The sequence below is a fragment of the Aethalodelphis obliquidens genome, unplaced genomic scaffold (assembly GCF_003676395.1).
Source record: "Aethalodelphis obliquidens isolate GAN/ISIS:26980383/991018 unplaced genomic scaffold, ASM367639v1 scaffold36, whole genome shotgun sequence".
In the NCBI taxonomy this organism is placed as follows: domain Eukaryota; kingdom Metazoa; phylum Chordata; class Mammalia; order Artiodactyla; family Delphinidae; genus Aethalodelphis; species Aethalodelphis obliquidens.
Genome location: NW_020837980.1, coordinates 6813304 through 6833893, shown reverse-complemented (window position 1 = coordinate 6833893; position 20590 = coordinate 6813304). Strand labels below are relative to the sequence as shown.

Sequence of the window (20590 nt, the reverse complement as noted above, 5' to 3'; positions counted from 1 at the left end):
TTTTTTTTCTTCTCTGATTGCTTTGGCTAGGACTTCCAAAACTATGTTGAATAAGAGTGGCAAGAGTGGACATCCTTGTCTTGTTCCTGTTCTTAGTGGAAATGCTTTCAGTTTTTCACCATTGAGAATGACGTTGGCTGTGGGATTGTCGCATATGGCCTTTATTATGTTGAGGTAGGAGGTTCCCTCTATCCCACTTTCTGGAGAGTTTTTATCATAAGTAGGTGTTGAATTTTGTCAAAAGACTTTTCTGCATCTATTGAGATGATCACATGGTTTTCATTCTTCAATTTGTTAATATGGTGTATCACATTCATAGATTTCCGTATACTGAAGAATCTTTGCATACCTGGGATAAATCCCACTTGATCATGGAGTATGATCCTTTTAATGTGTTGTTGGATTCTGTTTGCTAGTATTTTGTTGAGGATTTTTGCATCTACATTCATCAGTGACATTGGTCTGTAATTTTCTTTTTTTGTAGTATCTTTGTCTGGTTTTAGTATCAGGGTGATGGTGCCTCGTAGAAAGAGTTTGGGAGTGTTCCTTCCTCTGCAATTTTTTGGAAGAGTTTGAGAAGGATGGGTGTTAGCTCTTCTCTAAATGTTTGATAGAATTCACCTGTGAAGCCATCTGGTCCTGGACTTCTGTTTGCATCTGAGAAGAAAGTGTAATCTGCTGTTTTCAGATGGAATGTCCTATAAATATAAATTAAATCTATATGGTCTATTGTGTCATTTAAAGCTTGTGTTTCCTTATTAATATTGTGTCTGGATGATCTGTCCATTGGTGTAAATGAGGTGTTAAAGTCCCCCACTATTATTGTGTTACTGTCGATTTCCTCTTTTATAGCTGTTAGCATTTATTTGCCTTATGTATTGAGGTGCTCCTATGTTGGGTACATATATATTTATAATCATTATATCTTCTTCTTGGATTGATCCCTTGATCATTATGTAGTGTCCTTCCTTGTCTCTTGTAACATTCTTTATTTTAAAGTCTATTTTATCTGATACGAGTATTGCTACTCCAGATTTCTTTTGATTTCCATTTGCATGGAAAATCTTTTTCCATCCACTCAGTTTCAGTCTGTATGTGTCCCTAGGTCTGAAGTGGGTCTCTTGTAGACAGCATATACATGGGTCTTGCTTTTGCATCCATTCAGCGAGCCTGTGTCTTTTGGTTGGAGCATTTAATCCATTCACGTGTAAGGTAATTATTGATATGTATGTTCCTATGACTATTTTCTTAATTGTTTTGGGTTTGTTTTTGTAGGTCCTTTTCTTCTCTTGTGTTTCCCACTTAGAGAAGTTCCTTTAGCATTTTTTGTAGAGCCGGTTTGGTGGTGCTGAATTCTCTTAGCTTTTGCTTGCCTGTAAAGCTTTTGATTTCTCCATCGAATCTGAATGAGATCCTAGCTGGGTAGAGTAATCTTGGTTGTAGGTTCTTCCCTTTCATCACTTTAAATATATCATGCCACTCCCTTCTGGCTTGTATATTTTCTGCTGAGAAATCAGCTGTTAATCTTATGGGAGTTCCCTTGTATGTAATTTGTCATTTTTCCCTTTTTGCTTTTAATAATTTGTCTTTGTCTTTAATTTTTGTCAATTTGATTACTATGTGTCTCGGTGTGGTTCTCCTTGGGTTTATGCTGCCTGGGACTCTCTGTGCTTCCTGGACTTGGGTGGCTATTTCATTTCTGATATTAGGGAAGTTTTCAACTATGATCTCTTCAAATATTTTCTCAGGTTCTGTATCTCTCTCTTCTCCTTCTGGAACCCCAATAATGCGAATGTTGGTGCATTGGATGTTGGTGCATTTAATGTTGTCCTAGAGGTCTCTTAGGCTGTCTTCATTTCTTTTCATTCTTTTTTCTCTACTCTGTTCCATGGCAGTGATTTCCATTGTTCTGTCTTCCAGGTCACTTATGCATTCTTCTGCCTCAGTTATTCTGCTATTGATTCCCTTCTAGTGCATTTTTCATTTCAGTTATTGTATTGTTCATCTCTGTTTGTTTGTTCTTTAATTCTTCTAGGTGTTTGTTCTTTAATTCTTCTAGGTGTTTGTTCTTTAATTCTTCTAGGTGTTTGTTCTTTAATTCTTCTAGGTCTTTGTTAAACATTTCTTGCATCTTCTCAATCTTTGCCTTCATTTTTTTTCTTACATCCTGGATCGTCTTCACTATCATTATTCTGAATTCTTTTTCGGGAAGGTTGCCTATTTCCACTTCATTTAATTGGTTTTCTGGTGTTTTATCTTTTTCTTTCATCTGGTATATATTCCTCTGCCTTTTCATTTTGTCTGTCTTTCTGTGAATGTAGTTTTCATTCCATAGGCTGCAGGATTGTAGCTCTTCTTGCTTCTGCTGTCTGCCCTCTGGTGATGAATAGTCATTACTTATAGTGGAACTATTCTCACCAAACCAGGCAGAAGTTATCTTTTTATCCTGTCCCATGAGGGGCAAAAGAAAAATTCTCCCAATGTTTTTGGCTTTCCCAATAGATTTTAAAATGTTATTCCATACCTCTTTAAATATCCTTAAAGCTTCTGGATGGCAAGAACCACAAATCTCCTATTATTACCATTGTCTATTAGATAACAGAGACCCAATAAATGCTGTTATTTTGGTCTAATTCTGTCTAGCTATTATTTCATTTATCAAATTTGGATTTTCTCACTTGGATTAATGTCTTATTGAGGATCAGTTATCAGTTTAGAAATATTATTTGTTTCTTCAAATAATTGGGTTCGATCGTCAATGTATTTTTTAAAGAAAAAATAAGAAGCTGGATGCAGTAATAGGCTTAGAAAAAATCAGATAAATTCATGAAGATTCCTTAATTCACTCGGTTGGAAATTTCGCAAAATTAGCTTATTTCCAAAGCACCGAAAGTACTAGTTCAGTTCATGTAAACAATTTTTGAATGTTTAAGTGCTAGGCATTAAGGTGGAGAAAAATGGGGTAGGGAGTGAGTGAGGTAGACAGGATTATATCTATGAATGTGACAACCCCTGCCCTCAAGAAACTTACAGAATAACATGTTTGGTACTTTACAGAATTCTTTACTGATAGAGCCCTTTGTATGTATAGTACACTTCCCTTTATTCACAATGATTGAGGAATAATTGGTAATTTGGTGACCTGAATGTAATCATTTAATATATATAAACATATAAATATATCTGTCACATATATATATATGTATATATATGTATCCATGACATATATATGTATATATCTGTCATATATATCATGTCCAGTTTTTGAAGAATTATAATATTATAATGTATAATATTATATGTAATATTATAATAGGGGTCAGAAACATAGATTTGGCCATAATAGCTTGGCTTTATAGTTCTCAAAAGTTTGGTTGATTATTTCATTTATTCATTTTCAATATATATTTGCCACCTGTTTTTTATGTGCAAGGCACTGTAAATGTATAAGAATACAAAGATAATCTTTCACTCATTCATTAGTTAATTTAATTAAGAAATATTTGTTGAATACCAATGATGTTCCAGACATTGAATGATCAATCATTAGTCTTATGAACTGTATAATGTAGTAGGGGAGATACCAGATACAGATATACAGACACCAGAATATAGGATATTATGTTAGAAACCCAGTAAAAAATATAGGAAGTGCTTAGCTATTGAGCAGACATATTAGCAAGATTTATTTACCTGCCACATGTTCTTTCATCAACCTGGTGATTTACCATTTCCTAATATCCCTTTTTAGCTGTGCCATACAAAAAGTTGTCTAGTCCCTTTAAAATTTTATCTCTTGGGCAAAATTACTGCTATTTGCAATAGCAGTCTGGCTTACTTATTCTAAACTTACTTAGCTCAAGTTGTGAAATGTATGCCCTTGTTCTAATATTTCAAAATTAAAAAAAAAAATTAGTGGAAAAAAAGTCTCATCTATGCCTTTCACAAGTTAATAGGTTTTGTTCTCATAAAAAGAGTCCAACTTCATAATTTCTCTTACAGCAACCCTTTTCTTTTGGTCATTTTATAAAAGGTATTATTGACTTCCAAAATTCTGCTGAATATAATTTAATCTTTCTCGGATGATTTAGAAGTTACTTTAGGATGTTAACAGTGGCTCAGAGTTAATTTTGTCAATAGCTGCCCATATAGGATGCCAAAGGCATTAAAACTGAATTGGATTAAATTGACTGCAGAGCTGGGTCATGCCCCAAATGTTACCATCTTAAATATATCAAATTTTCACTTGCCATTTTTTTTTTTTTTTTTTTTTGCGGTACGCGGGCCCCTCACTGTTGCGGCCCCTCCCGCCGCGGAGCACAGGCTCCAGACGCGCAGGCCCAGCGGCCATGGCCATCGGGCCGAGCCGCTCCGCGGCATGCGGGATACTCCCGGACTGGGGCACGAACCCAACCACTGAGCCACCAGGGAAGCCCCTCACTTACCATTTTTCCTTTCTCTCAAAAGTCAATAAAAAAGGTACAAGTTAAACTCTGACTAACTCGGACTCACAATGAATTAGAATTTACTGTATGTACAGAGTTAAAGGATAGAGTTACAGTTTTATATTTAGTACACTTTTAATTCATCCAGAACAGTAGAAAGCTAAGTAAAATACTTACATTAGCTGCACCAAGAAGTATTAATGTAGGTCCAAGACCTATTGTATATATTGATCTGAGCATTACTGACACAAGAAATGGCCGAATACCCACAGGCTTGGAGAAGAAAAACAGCATAGATGTGCAGACTGCAACTGCTATCCAAAGCAGAACCGAGAACAATGGTGAAAGTGTACCTGTAAAATGTGGAAGGAGTTTATTTTTACTAAGAACAAAACTAGAACAGTCTACTTTATATAATACAGCAAGATAAGCCCTAAAACAGTGAATTTCAAAATAACCCACTCTACACACTGTATACTTAGAGGAAATGTCTCTGTACACATTACTCATTATTACATTTCCAGAAAGTTTGTGATGAATTCCAGGCTGCTTAAATACTCACTAGTCAACGCTCCTTTCATTAAGTGGGAGACTTGTTCATCTTTCTCTCCTACGGGAGTTACATGCTAAATACTTTGGATAGAGGTATCTCACTTGGGAGTCTTAATTCAAAATTTATGATTAATGACCACTAAATGTTCAGCTAAATCATATGGAATCAGGCAGTGAACTCATACCTTGTCCTGTTTTATTATTATCAAGTTTTTATGTTATAGATTCCTCTAAAGAATTCAGAATGTAGAATATCCAGTCTTTAATGAAATAGACCTAAGCTTTAACTGTTAAAACATACAACTGTATTTATGTGTATGAATACATATGTATATGTGTGTATTTAAAAGCCAAATCAACATCTAAAAAAAATGTTCAGCTATTTATGTCAACAGAAAACAGAAGTTCCAAATGTTTCAAAACTAAACTCCATTACGACAAAAATTTCTTTAGAAATGGCCCTAAAACAGGTTCAAAAATACATTTCCTTTTTTTTTAAAAAGGACAATTCATTGACGTTTGCTCTGACATGGGGATTCAAAGAATCCCCCTCTGAAGGTCATGTGGTGCTATATTTGCAGAAGTAAATTAAAGGGCAACACTCTTGGGCTGATTAGACCTCAGACGTGTGTCTTTAGGCTGATGAAGGCAGAGGGGAAAGAATAAAATAGAGACTTTCCACTAGTGATTTCTCTGGGCCACACCTCTTTTTATTATTTATAAAATTCACTTCTGAATGCAAACACCACGAGTGCTCTGATGTGCAGAGTTTCTGTATTATCATGGACACCATGGAATTATCTGGATTCGGTCAGTGAATTCTGTACAGGCCTTTAGTTCATAGTGAGTGCTAATGGATCCAGAGTAGGCAGGAAGATCCTGTCAGTCATTAAAAAACACAAAACAAAAGTCAGGTAATGAGCAGCATTGGCTTAGACAGGTTTACTCTTGCAAGGTTGTTCTTATGTTATCTCTCAAAGCAAGCAGTGATGAAAGAGGATTGGGAGGAGAGATCTGATCTGCCCCCTTACCAGATTTATGATCTGATAAGAGTACTTTGAAGATGGTGGGAAAAAAAGGGGTAAGCTGCTTGCTCTGGAAATTACCTCGATTCCTGGTCTCTGGCAACACGAACAAAATGGGTACCCAACTCATGTTTATTAAGACGCTGGCTTGTGAGCCCTCTATGTCTACCAAAACATAGCCTGACCACCAGCTGCCCGGGTTTCACAGATCTGAAAGAGCCACGGAGAGGATGATGCCTTCCACCTTCTCTCATGCTTACTGGGGCGCCATCAGAATGTGAGCTCTGTCAGCGTGAGGACCACCTCTGGGCCCGTCCCAGTGCCTGGCGGGCAGTAACAAATAAATATTGCTGACTAGATGAATAAACAGAAACATAACCTGTGAGCTCGTTTTGAATAAGTAACTAAGTCTCCAGTTATAAATTCCCCAAGTTGTGGAGCTTCACTGTTAAGTTTACTAAAACTGCCAACATCTTTGCACACTTAACAGCTCTCAGCCACTCACTGGACTCTTCAGCGTAATTCATAAGCAATGACTTGGTGTGACATGCTTATTTTAAAAGTCTCAGCTTTGGCACTGCTAGTCACACCGTGCACAGTCACTAATGCCTGATCATCTAACCACATCTTGACCACTCTTTCCCAGACAGTATCTGGCTTGCTGAGGTTTCCCCTTGATTAAATATGAAATTATAACCATGAACTTACAACTGGGTATTTGATCCCTTTGTAGAGAGAACTCAAATGGTGTCTAGCCTAGTACCTTGCACAAAGTTTACTGTTAAATATGTATTTGTGAATAGTAAATAAATTTACAAGTTACTTAAAATGGCTATTAATTTACAGTTTTGTCATTTGACAGTTGACAATAATTTGTAATCATACTCTATATGAATGATCATACTGTTTTCTATCTGAAGATTTGATACTAAAAGAACAAAATGAAACTCTCTGACAAACTTTAGAGAAGACAGTACAGACTGTCAAAGCCATTTTTTATCCTTAAGGGTCGAAAGGGGGGACTGTCTTCTTAATACTTTATATTAATTTTCTATAATGAGCATGTATGACTTTTGTAACAGAAAACATTTTTAGAACTCCCTTTATATATTATTAAGTGTTAGAAAGTATAAAGTTTGTCCTTCATAAAAAAAATTCAAATAGAAAAATTGGAGACCTCAAGGCAATTCACCTCTTCTATCTACCTCAGCTGACTTGTTTATATGTTTACTTAGAGAGCTTGCCGCTTATTACTCCCCTCTCTTCATTGCTCTGCCTCTTGCAGAGCCTCAGAATTTCCTGTTTCCCCCACCTCAGTCCAACTAAAGTAGACCAGATAAATCTATGGGTTCTTTACTATTGTGCCTCACTCCTTTCTTCATCCCTTCACTAGACTGTAAGTTCCTTGAGGACAAGGACAACCTTCCCAACCTTTGTATCTCTAGGGCCTAACACAGTGCCTGGCACCCAGCCACACTCCATCAATGGTTGCTATTAAGATGAATGCATTAAAACCACCCTGAAGAACTTATTTCCTTTAACACAAAGCACTTGAGGGAAAAAAGAATGACACCCAAAATTCGAACACAATATTCTTAAAAAATCACATGCTATCTGGATATAAGAAATTCCCATGGCAGCACTTTTCTCTGCTAACGGTCTGCCTTTGCCAAACTGGGCAGGGATGGTTGGCATGGCAACGCTCAACTTCTGAGTGGACATCTCGGAGATTCCCTAGCATCAACAGCTGTGGCTTCAGCCACAACAAGCATAGCATCATTCCTCAACTTTGGCACAAGTTTCTTTTTTAGAGAAGCACATGTTAAACCTATAAACCAATCAACCAAACATGGAAACCCAGACCAAAACCTGCAGCCACATAATAAGCCCTGGATTCCTGAAGAAATTCAGAGCTCTACAAAGCCTGGCAATGAAAGGAGATTATCCGCAGTAGGGGTTGGGAGGGTGGGTGCCTTCTAAGCTGATCCTCTGAGAATCACGTTCCCCACTAAGCATCTCCCTTTAATTATTGTACACTACTAACCTGGTTGCAGGGTGACACCATTCTCTCAGGTAATATTACAACCCAAGTGTGAACCAGAGATCTGGGCACAACTGATTGCCAGTAGCTCATGTGTGGTTAGGCTGTAAAATACCCTTGGAGAAAGCATACTCAGCCCATTCCCCATGCCGCATCAGCCACAGTGACTCCGGAGCAGTTTGCATTAGGATCTGGGGTTGGGAAAGGTGGCCCATTTTGACCACAGGTCTTTTTTCGGACCAAGATTCACTAGGTGATTTTTGTGATCAACTTCTATACAGAAACCAGGAACCTCAGAGTTGGATGGAGTCTTCATATTTACTTATTTTTTTCTTTTTTAACTTTTTATTTCAAAACTTTCTGACAATGTTACAGTTGCAAATACAATACAAAATTCCCATATACCCTTTACCTAGATTCCCCCAATACCTTACATAATCACATTACCATGATCAATATCTGGAAATTAATATGATATACCACTTTAATCTATACACCTTATTCAAAGATCATGGATTGCCCCAATAAGGTCTTTTTTCTGAACCAGGATCACACGTTCTTTTTAGCTGTCATGTCTCTTTAGTCTCTTAATTCCTCAATATCTCTTTGACTTTCATAAGCTTCAAGAGTATGGGCCAATTATTTTGTAGAATGTTCCTCATTCTGGACTTGCCTGAAATTTCCTCAGTTTACGCATTTTTGGCAAATGATGCCATGTCCTTGTCAGCACATCATGTCAAGAGGCACTCGATGTTGCTGTGTCTCATTACTGGTGACATTAACATTGATCACATAATTAAAGTGATTTCCCCACTTTAAAGTCACTCTTGTTTCTTTTATAATAAGCATATTATGGAGAAATATACTTTGACTATGTCAGTGTCCTGTTTCTCATTATACTTTTTCATCTAACACTCACCTATTAATTTTAGCATCCACTGATGATTCTTACTACCATATGACGTTCGCCAAATGGTGACATTCTGTTTCCATTATTCCTTCTACACTGATTAATTGGAATACTTTCTCTTCTATCAATATGGACTGCTGGATTCTTATTTTATTCTATGGGTTATTACATATTACTGTCAATATTTTTTCTCAAAATTTCCACTGATGTGGCCACTGGGAGACCTTTCAAGTTGAATCCTGTGTTCTCTGACATGTTCCCATCATTTTTTTTAGCACTTTTTGGAAGGAATCTGTTTTTGTTTGGTTGGTTTGTTTTTCTTTTTTTTTTTTTTTGCAGTACACGGGCCTCTCACTGCTGTGGCCTCTCCCGTTGCGGAGCACAGGCTCCGGACGTGCAGGCGCAGCGGCCATGGCACACAGGTCCAGTCGCTCCGTGGCATGTGGGATCTTCCCGGACTGGGGCACGAACCCGTGTCCCCTGCATTGGCAGGCGGACTCTCAACCACTGCGCCACCAGGGAAGCCCTGGAAGAAATCTTATGATCAACTAATTCATCTTTAAATTGCCTCAAAGTGCTCCAGCCATGGAGTCATCTGGCCTGTGCTTGACAAAATCCAGGGTTAGAGACTTGCACGTCCAGCACAGAATTTACCTTCTCCAGCCAGTTCTGATGGCCAAGTGTGCCAGTCAGTCTTAACTTTGCTTCCTCAGCCTTCCTAGCTATGCATAGCGTGTAACTGAAGGTTGGAGGCTCAGCTAATCCTGACCAAAACTGTAACCTTATTCATGGAGCTATAATTAAATAACCCCTCTAGAACTGTAATCAGATTACGCAAAAAATCTGCGGATTCCACATTGCCAAAATGGCAGCTCATGCCTTCCCTTCCCTCTTAGGGCCACACCCACACCCAGATACCTAAGAGTGAGCGTCCATCTTGGTTACTACTGTTAACGTCTCTTCAGTCCCTTTCGAAGAGTGAAGTCTGCATCTGCACCTGATGATGACACAGCATGTTTTCCTGCCTTGTTTGTGTTAGTCCTATTTCTTTCTGAGGCTGCAGCCTCATTCCAAATTCTACTACGTATGTGGTTTCAAGTTCTTGTTCAAGGACCAGTTGTATTAGCAACACCTTGGGAACTTGTTAAAAAAATAACACAGTTCCAGACTCTACTCCCGAATTCTTGGGCAAATCTTCCTAAGCCTCTAAGTCTTTATCCATGAGGATGAAGTACTTACTTTATGGATTGTCAGGAAGATTAAATGAAGTTACGTATGTGACGTGCTTAGCATTTTGCCTGAGCCTATCTAAACGGTAAACAATAACAGCTGCTGTTATCCTCATCAGTTTTACTATCATCATTGTTATTAGTCAGGCAAATATGAAAAAATGTAGCAGGTGTTCTACTTTCTCCTGCTGAATAAAGAGTAGGTGTCCAGAGTGGTGGCAGTGCCCATCTCCATGATATTTCACGTACAATTGGTGGCAGCAGAGGCTGTATACTTTGGTTCTGGTGGTCTTGTAAGGGATATCATGGAATGGAACTCAGGGAAGATGATGTCCTGTATAAAGGGGTACCTGCTACCTACACACTCCCAACCTAATCATCCAAGTAGAAAAGTCCTAGATTGTAAACAAAAGCGTTAACCTTCTACTCTGAGATCTGCCATTCTTCAGCTTCTCTGGGCTTCCATCTCTGTATGTGTCAAATGATGATTTGATATTAGATGATTCCAGAACTGCTTCCATATCTAAGACATTATGCTTCTGTTAACCGGGACACTACGATCTACTCTCAGCATTCCTTGTGCAGATGATACTAATTTATCATTTCCGGCTGGACTTCTCCCCGTAACAAGAGTTACATTCTTCTACGCCAAGAGGGCTATCATCACTAAATGAGACTAAACACAATGAAGAGAAAGCTGTTTCCACTTCCTGCTGTATTTGCAACTTCCCTACATAGGGCGGCCAAATATTTGCTATGTTTTCATTGCTATTTAACTCACACATCCACTCCACTGCCAAATATTCTTCTTTTATTAGCACTGGCGTACCTTCTAAAAGAATCAAACTTTTTATGACCACTCAGATTATACCCAAAGGCTAGAACTTTGATATCTGCTGTCTGTATGGACCTTTGAAATAATAAATTACCAGCACACTCCCATTTCCCTTCCTGCTCACCTCCAGTTCATCTGAAATAGGCTTAAACACCTGTTGCTCGTGTCATACCATCCTTTTCACTGAGCTTCCCTTTGTAGTACTATTATTTATCTTGTAACAACAAACAACATCGACAGCTAAGCTTTACGGCACGCTCACCAGCCGCTATTCTAACCGCTGTACCTATAGCATCTCATTAGATTCTCACATAATCCTATGAACAGATGAGATACAAAAGCACCTTGTGGTGATTGTTTGCTGGCATCTCCCATCTTGTCCTTCAAGCCATTCTTTCAACACCCATTCCAAAGTTATTGACCGGACTGTATCCCAAGCCTGTGACATACTTTCCCATATGCACTTTTGCCAGATTTAAAAAAAACTTAATTCCCACAGTCCCACCCTTTAGCATACCTCTCCTATTATTTCCCATTTCACTTAACATGGGATAATTTCTCCTGTCCTTGCTTTTGCAAAACCTCATGTATTGTTCGTTTAATAATATTAACTTCATAGTCAATATCTTTTATGTTCTATTATCGTATTTGGTCTTACCCTGTACATTTAAAAACTTCTTTTCAGACTACTTGCCTGCTCCTTGTATAAACCTCAGACAACACGGAAAGCAAAGAGAAGAGAGTAAAACAGAGATTCTACTTATTTATCTCAGTCAACATTTTGGCATACATCCCTCTCATTTTTCCCATATATTTATGTAACTGAAACAATACAGTATAAAAATGCTTTCAGTCACAAAAATTATGTACAAATAATTTTTTCATTGCCTTATTTGTCAATATATAATATAGCTCTACTAGCTCTTCTGTATATGAGCTTTTTAAAAAACATTTATATTGACCATTGTTTTTTGCCTACTCTCCTTACCATCATTCTCTATTTCCAATGAATCTGTTCAACAAGATTGTAATTGTTGTAATTGGGAAGGTCTAGATAGTTAGGGCATGCATCAAGAGTATTGTTTCAGACTCAAAAATACTTATCATTTAAAGATAGACAAGCACTTGCCTTCATCTCCATCATCCCCAAATGGGTAGAAGAGAGCCACAGCTAAGTTGATGAACACAGCCAGGTTGAAGGAGATGCTCCCCCAGAGAGAAATGTGCCTTGAGAACCAGAACAGGGCAGGATTACCTAGCGGGAAAGAAGTGCAGAGGAACAGGACAGAAAATGAATTTTGATTTCAACACAGGAGCCCTACTGAAATAACATTTTACTAAATGCATTTTTGTTAACTACCATAAAACTACGACTTATTTTAGAACATTTATAATCGATACCAAAAAGGAGTCTTCTATTTGATTCCTTCTTTCTCCTTTAGCCAGTTTACATCTAAGCCATTGTAGAAGGATGAGTAATTCTGCAATTGCTAAAGGTGGTCAGAAAAGATGATTCTATATGAATTCTCTTTAATTTATCCCTAGAACAGATTATGGGGGAAGAGAGTTTAGCAGCCGCCTGGGGCACCTTTTAATGGAATGGTATACATTGCTGTGTAATTTAGTAATATTGATAAATTGTTCTCACTCCCGTGTCTCAAAGTAAAATAAAACCCCCCACTCCTTGCACAGATTTATCTCTGGTGAAAACTCCAAATCACGGTCACAGCTACCTGAAACTCTGAAACTTAACAGCACGGCATAGCATTGTTTACTGGGAACGAGTGATTTATAACACTAAGTTTTAAATCTTTAGGCTTCCCGAGAACTTGTTGGGTTTGCAACAGCAGAAGTAAATGAAAGATACAACAAGAACTACCAATAAGTGGGAGAGGCTTTGCTGAATAGTTTCAGAAACGGGATTCTGTATCTGTCGTCAGAAATGAATTAGCAGATGCATCTACTGAACACAACTGACATTTACATAAACCAAAACTCAGCTGTTTTCACCTCTCCTAAAGAACTGAACAGATACGTCATGCATATAAGTTTGACACGTGACTTATTCAAGTCTTGTCCATTCTCTAACTCTTAATAGCTTAACATCAGATTTAAAATATTGGAGTCAATTGAGGGGGAAAGACATCTCAATTTTCAAATGGAAATTTTAAGCTTTTCAAATTATGTTCTGTGAATTCCAATCTCAAGTCTGTTCCTTACTTATAAACTACACTTCCCTTCAGTACTTCTTGTTTTCCTTCTCTTGGAATGGAGCATTCCAGTACTGGAGTAGGCTATGATTAGCCATGGGATTTAGTTGACTAATGTGTCATAAATTGTAAACATCTGCATCTCCATCATTCCTGAATTAGGAGTCCTCATTTTAAAAAGCAGAATATTGAGACAAAATCAGAAGATATTGATGCATACGTTTGTCATAACAAATCCATCAAATGAATTAGATCTGTCTATAACCTGATCATAAGCTGCTTCCAAATTTTAAAAGTAAACTGCATGTTGGAAATTATTTTAAGATTTGTTTTTAAAAAAAATATTTATTTATTTATTTGGCTGCACCGGGTCTCAGTTGCGGCATGGCAGGTTATTTCAGTTGTGGCATGTGGGCTCCTTTAGTTGCTGCATGAGGGCTCTTAGTTGCAGCACGCAGGATCTAGTTCCCTGACCAGGGATTGAACCTGGGCCCCCTGCATTGGGAGGGCGGAGTCTTAACCACTGGACCACCAGGGAAGTCCCAAGATTTGTTTTTTGATAAATGACAAAACATTTATCTAAGAAAGCACAGATCCTACAAGCACTGGCTCATTATTCAATTTACTTTTTGTCAAGAACAAAAAGTATGCTTATCAAATTAAGTTTTCATATGTATTCTGGACACCCAAAATTTTCTCTGAATTCCATAAGGTTCTACATGGTAAAATGCTCAGGGAGAGTAATTTCTATATTTTTTCAAATATCCTGCTAAGAAGTGTGACAACGCGTGCTACAATCTTTATCCGAAGACGCTATGTCTCAAGCTCAACCAAGTTCATAAACCACAATCACTGAAGTTCCTAGGAAACTAAACTGATGAAGCACTGTTGAGTAGAGGTATTGAGAACATATGCCTGCCTATCTGGAAAACCTTCCCAGAAGTCAGAAAAGACTTAATCAAAAGTTTTCCCCTATCAATTTTTGTTAAAAACTCATAATATTTCTCATCTGGGAAAATAAACTTTATTTTATACTTGAAAATTTTTCAATTTTTTTGTAAACTTTTTATTTTATTTTTTCACTTTTTATTTTATATTGGAGTATAGTTGATTAACAATGTTGTGTTAGTTTCAGGTGTTCAGCAAAGTGATTCAATTATCCATATACATGTATCTATTCTTTTCCAAATTCTTTCCCCATTTAGGTGGTTACATAATATTTCCAAATAGACTGGAGACCTGAGAAATAAGTAATGGTAACTGTATTATGGTAATTTTTAACTGTGACGTTGTAACCGTGCCCTATTTGAATGCAAGTGTCACACAATTTTTACTTTGATTTGCTGAGGTACAGATATGTTGAAAGATAGAATGACTCTCAGAAGAAAATATTAAACAATCTACTCAATCATAAGATCAGAAACACAAGAGGACAAAAGTGCTGGTGCCGACATCTCTCCACCCCACTCACTGACTGTTAAGGCCGGTCAGGGTCTATTCATGCATTTCAAACTTGCAGCTGTTCCAAGGCTGAAACATACAGCTGCAATCTTGGATGTCATAATATTTATAAAACTATAGGATCAGCACTAAAAGATGATCTAATTAGTCAGAGTTTTCTGTTTTCCTTAAGCCACAGGTGTCCTGGCTTCAGTTGCAGACTGAGCTTACAATCTTAAGCCTATAAACGATTTCAGTTACATCAGATGGCAAGAAATTAAGAATCAATTGAAACGAATACTGTCAGTTATCCCGAAGTACCACGGTATCTAACATTATGCTCAAAATGAACCATTTCAGTTTACTGTACTTACTCCTGATTTTCTTCTGCCACTTCATCTCATTGTAGAGATCTTCCGTTTGCTGGAAAAAGTCATTCACTTTACTTCCTTGTTCATCCCTTTCCGTGGTACTGAACACACGGCACTTGGATTCTCGCGTGAGGTATTCACATATATTGGGGACAGGAAACACTATTTGTTCCATTGTCCTATCATGCCGAACAATCTGCAAACATTAATTTGCATTTCTTTCAGGCTTTGGATGGTCTTAAACTATTTTCTGTTTTTAGCATGACTTTATTAATGATACTTTATGACTTCAGTTACGAAAAAATGTACCAACTTGAAGTATCTGAAATAGTCCTTTACATTTTTCTCTTTAAATGAGAGAGGTTAACTGGACTAATGTATTATAAGTATTACATTTTGTTATAAATAACAAAAGAAAATCTTTATTCTTTCTGGATTAGCATTAAACTCTTGCCACACATTTTTATGTTCACGAAGTACATCAGAGAACTAAGAGGGTCTTAACTGGCAAGTGACTGGCTATGTAATCTTAAGCACAGCGCTTGGTATATTTTTAACCTGCTGTTAGCCTGTTCTTCCTAAAAATTAGGGCTGTTGGGGAACAAATGACATATACAACATGATGTGCCCTGAGTTCTACAGAGAAAAATGCTTTATGTCATTAAAATGTGGCAAGACATATTTTTGTAGGTATAACTTCCATTCAAGCATATACCCAGATGTGAACAGTCATTATTTTGTACTTCTCTTATTTGGCATTTGTAAGAATTTAACTTTAAACAACAACAACAACAGCAAAACCCAGGGTAAATGTTTTCATACAGCTTTCCTATGTCACAAGGGTTTGTGTAGACTAAGTCTCAAGCTTCATGTACTCTACCTAGCCCTCAAGAATGAATCACAGGATTGGTTTAAGGCAAAAGAGTCATTCTATTTCCCTTTGACTGGTATGGTGAGGAGCAAATAGCCTAGCTCTGGGAAATGAGGCATAAGGAGAAATATCCTGGGGTTGCAAGGTGCTCCCAGGAAAGATTTTGCTTCCTGAAAAGGCAGAAAGCCACATGAGACAAATAAAATAACAACAAAAATCAAATACACAACACAAAAGCTCTTTTTTGCTGTACCGTCTTTCTTCCTGCCTAGAACAAAAGGTGATGATACTTAAAACTCTGGCAGCCATTCTGCAACCATGAAGTGACATATCACCAGCATAAAAAGGAAGACTTAGCAGAAGAGATGGAAAAGGTCTGAGTGTTTGAAGACATCACTGCGTCATTTAATCAATTATAGAACTACTGGTACCTCCAGACTTCCCATTATGCGGGATAATCAAACATTTTTATTGTTTAAAAAATTGTCAGTCTGGTATTCTTTTACTTGTAACTGAAGCTACCTTAAATGGTATGTTATATACACAGACCACATACTAGAATACTATCATAAAACAAAGAAGAAATCTGTAGTGGTAAATAAAATTCTTGAACATAGGCTAAAATAATCAATTGTACAAAAGAAGAATTGGACCTCTTTGGTATGGTAAGCAACTATGTGTGGGGAAAAAAAGGTTTACTTGATCCAACAGTGTCAAACATTTTAAAAAAAACTCAGGGTGCATTTAAGAAATAATGTTCTGATTACTATAAGCCAAGCTTTTCAGCCCCCTTAGGACACATCATGTTTGATCTTGGTTGTTACATTTTACAAGGGGCATTGACAGACTGGAGGGATTACTGAAAGAGATGGGAATGCGTTAACTGTAAAAAGCCAAAAATGTATACTTTTTAAAATATACTTATTCAACAAATGCTTATTCAGTCCTTAGGCGAGGAGTCCTGGGAAATTCAAAGTGTAAAAACAACATGAATCCCTATCTATAAAAGCTTGTATTGCTTACTAATCACAATGGTTCTTCAAATGTTAGAGGTAAGCCTGTCGTGTTGACAGGGTAGCAAATATTCTGAACAGTAGGCAAACAGAAAAGTGGGCTAGAGTGCATGTTTTATCAAAAAATAACTTTCTAATTATTGGAGTTATTCCAAATTGGATGTTTCCTCCTGAAGTGGTAAGATCACTATCACAGGAAGAATTTAAAGCAGAAACAGGATCCTTATAAAGCAATTCCTCCTTGGATAGGTGAACAGACTAGGTAACCCACAAGGTCCTTCCTATTTCCCAGGGTCTTTGAGTCTATAACATATAGACAAACTATTATTTTCAACAATACTCATTATTATGGTTAGGCTCCAAGAACAGTGTTCAGTTTTGGAAATAAAAGGATGATCAAGACTAGCTTCTGCCTCAAATAGGGGACAAGTTACCCAGAAGAAGCTAACAGTATTCCAACAGGACACGTTAACAGAATGATCAAACTGCTGTGGGAGCATAGTGGGATGGAATTAATGAATGCCTGAAGGAAGGAGGGCATGAGGATTGGTCAAAGGGAAGAATTTAGATCATCAAAGGGAAGAATTTAGATCATCAACTCAGACTACTCCTTTGAACCCTTAACTTCTATATCCAACTTAATGCATTCCTCAAAGTCACCTCAAATTCAATTTATCCAAGAATCAACAAATGATCTTCCTGGACATTTTAACTGCCAAAGCTAGGATCTCCATGCATAACACCAATTTCTGTCCATTTATTCAAACCAGAAGCCCCAGGGGCATCCTTTTCCCCAGTATTTCCCTCACCTTACATGTGCAATCCAACATCAAGCCGTTTACATGTGTATATGTGTGTGTGTGTTATAATATATGTGTGTCTATTCTCTCCAATCAAGTCATCTTCAGTACAACCATTTCTCCCTTTTCTATCTTCCTATTTCGTCTACCTGCATTCTTTGCCTCATTCCGTTTTCCAATCCATTTTCCAAACAGCAACTTCAGTAATCTTTTGCAGAGAGTCATTCCCCTTCCTATGTTCTTTCACCTTCCCTTCATTTAGTTCTACCTGAAATCCCATGCCCAAATTTTAGTAGAGAGAAACCTCTACTTATTCTTTTAATATATACTTTATGACAACCTTCTCTGTGAAATCCATCCTGAAATTCCCCAGGCACAGTTAATTACTATTTTCTCCAAATTTCGTTGGCCTTTATTATACAATTACTACACAGAATGACCTTCTCTATGTGTATGTAATTGGTAAAGAGTAAAGGCTCAGTAAACATTTACCAAATATATGTATTTACAGCTAAATCTCTCCTCGCTGCTGGGAACCAATAGAAGTCCAACTTCAATAACAACCTCTGTCTCTCACACACAAGTATTAACCCAACCTCTACCTCTGGCCCACCTGCTACTCTACCTGCCCATTCTGTCTACCATTCCTGATAGCCTCTGCTAATCACTGGCTTTGTACTTTGGCCTCTGGGACCTTCTGCAGAACCTTGGGGGTTTGATGATTTATTCGTATCAATTCCTCCGGCTTGCTGACTTCGCCAGCTTCCCAGTTCCTAAGCCCCTGATGCAGGGAGCAATGTTTTTGCTGCTGGTCCAGCTCACGCACTGCACTAAGTCAAGTCTACCACCAAAGCTATTGATGCTTATATACATGAGCGAGGGATTCATTTCGAGACACAAAGTAATGATTCTCATTATTGCAGAGGTTTGGCTACAGTAAACAAGAAGGTACAGTGATTATGTACCCTGCGAGTTAATAGCAGTGATGCCATCACGCACTCTGCTGAAAACTAAAACTATCTGCCAAAGTGAATGCATGTGTGAATGTAAATCACGAGTGACAGGCGTCAACTACTCTGCTCACTTCTGCCTGATTAGCTCTGCCAACCAGTGTCAAAATGATACCATAGCGAGTAAATGACAGCCAGATGGGTCTCACAACACAAAATGATTAAGGCCATTTTGACCCACACCTCCTGAACTGCCACCAGCCCTTCAATAAGGTCTCATTTACGGGGGTGGGACTGAATCGCTGCAAAGTGAAATGGACATTGTTAAACCATTTCAAGCTCATGCTATCAATATGAAAACTCTACTAGTGCCTTCCGTTTTTCCCACCCTTCTGAATACTTTCTTACACAGAGATCTCTACTTTAATAAGCTTCCCATAGTTTTTAAAAAGAAACCATTTCTTGAATGATAATATCCACTGTAATAATCCCGTCTCTAAAATATCACTGCTCTGCAATGATTTCTTCCAGGACCAAAACAAAACAAACAAAAAAACAACCTTATTAATTATAAAAGAGAATTTACATATATTTCTGGTCAAAAAATAAAGACAACTTTGAAAGAGGTGCACATGAATTTCTCACAAGTGACTGCTCACATCTCTTCTTTTGGTATATATACTTTTACAGTTTACATCACTCAACTCGACTTCGTTGTTCTAGGAAACAATCATGAAAATGGTCTGAAAGAGAAAGTAAACATATCTTTTCACAGTTGGTCCCATTCAAGAAACAATATAGATGGTTACCTCGATCTGTGCAGTGTGGTTGGCATAATACTTTAAGGCTTCATCTCCGTCATCTGGATCGGATCCTGGTTTGAGCATCTGCTGCAGGAGTTTGTTGTGGCGTGCCAACTAGAGGGGAAAAGAGGGAAGCAATGCGTTAGGACTGTTTTCTTCCCCTGTCCTGGGGACAAACTTTGAAAATACTTTGTCCACTTTATACATAGCTTCACAGTTCTGGGGCTAATGGCAATTAATTCCATTTCAGGAAAGCATGTCTACTTGAAAGGCATAAATAACAACGTCACTATAGCAATCTTACATTTTTATTTGGCGATGTAGGTTCTTAGCATAAGAAGACTGTGTCTTGCCCAGAGTAAGTATTCACTTACTAACTGTTGACTAAATACACATCTTCAATAATGTATAACTGTGCCAGGAAGAAGAAAAGCCCACAGTGATATATAACGGATACTCATGATAAATAACTTGATGAACACTGTGATAGTTCAGCGGGTAGTGGTACCAATATAAATGGAAGCTTCTTAGAGACACATAAATAGGTATCTATGTTTCCTACAGCATCTAATCAAAGCTCTACAATTAGCAGGTTGTACTAAAATCCTATGCTTCTACATGTTCATATGTCAGTATTGGTGCTTTACGAGTACAGATCTCAGTTTTATTGTAATTGAAACCGAACATTTAAAACACAAAAATTTCACCATAAATTATCTTAACCTGCTGTTGACAGAAGTAATCTTTCTCACTTGAATGTCTATGGCATTTGTTGGTCAGTTCTCTCACTTTGTAGATAACGAATACCTATTGCCTTCAGATATCTCTTTTATGGTTTTCTTGAACAATCTCTAAAACCCCATAATGTCTTCAACCTTTCAGATTTTCTATTAAGCCTCAAGTTCCCTGAGGGCTTCTAGTAACAAAGAATCTGCCATATAATTCTTTTATTGCTAGTACCATTCCTATCTCCTACTCTGTGCCAGGTACTATGCTAAACATTTAAGTACGTGAACACATTCGATCCTAGTAAGAAATCCTGGGGTAAGCACTCTTATCCTCATTTTACAGATAGAAAAACTGAGGCACAGAGCA

At 37.6% G+C, this 20590-nt stretch overlaps 1 protein-coding gene across 4 annotated transcripts in view; it reads right to left on the bottom strand.

Moving 5' to 3' along the window:
* Positions 1-20590, bottom strand: part of ITPR2 (inositol 1,4,5-trisphosphate receptor type 2) — a 526334-nt gene that overhangs the window by 91309 nt on the left and 414435 nt on the right. For all 4 annotated transcript variants that reach the window (XM_027129402.1, XM_027129406.1, XM_027129405.1 and 1 more), the window contains 4 exons: positions 19502-19609; positions 15062-15254; positions 12167-12292; positions 4623-4798 (listed from right to left, as the gene is read on the bottom strand). In XM_027129402.1, the coding sequence (XP_026985203.1) occupies positions 4623-4798; positions 12167-12292; positions 15062-15254; positions 19502-19609 (603 nt within the window). The remainder of the gene's footprint in view (positions 1-4622; positions 4799-12166; positions 12293-15061; positions 15255-19501; positions 19610-20590) is intronic.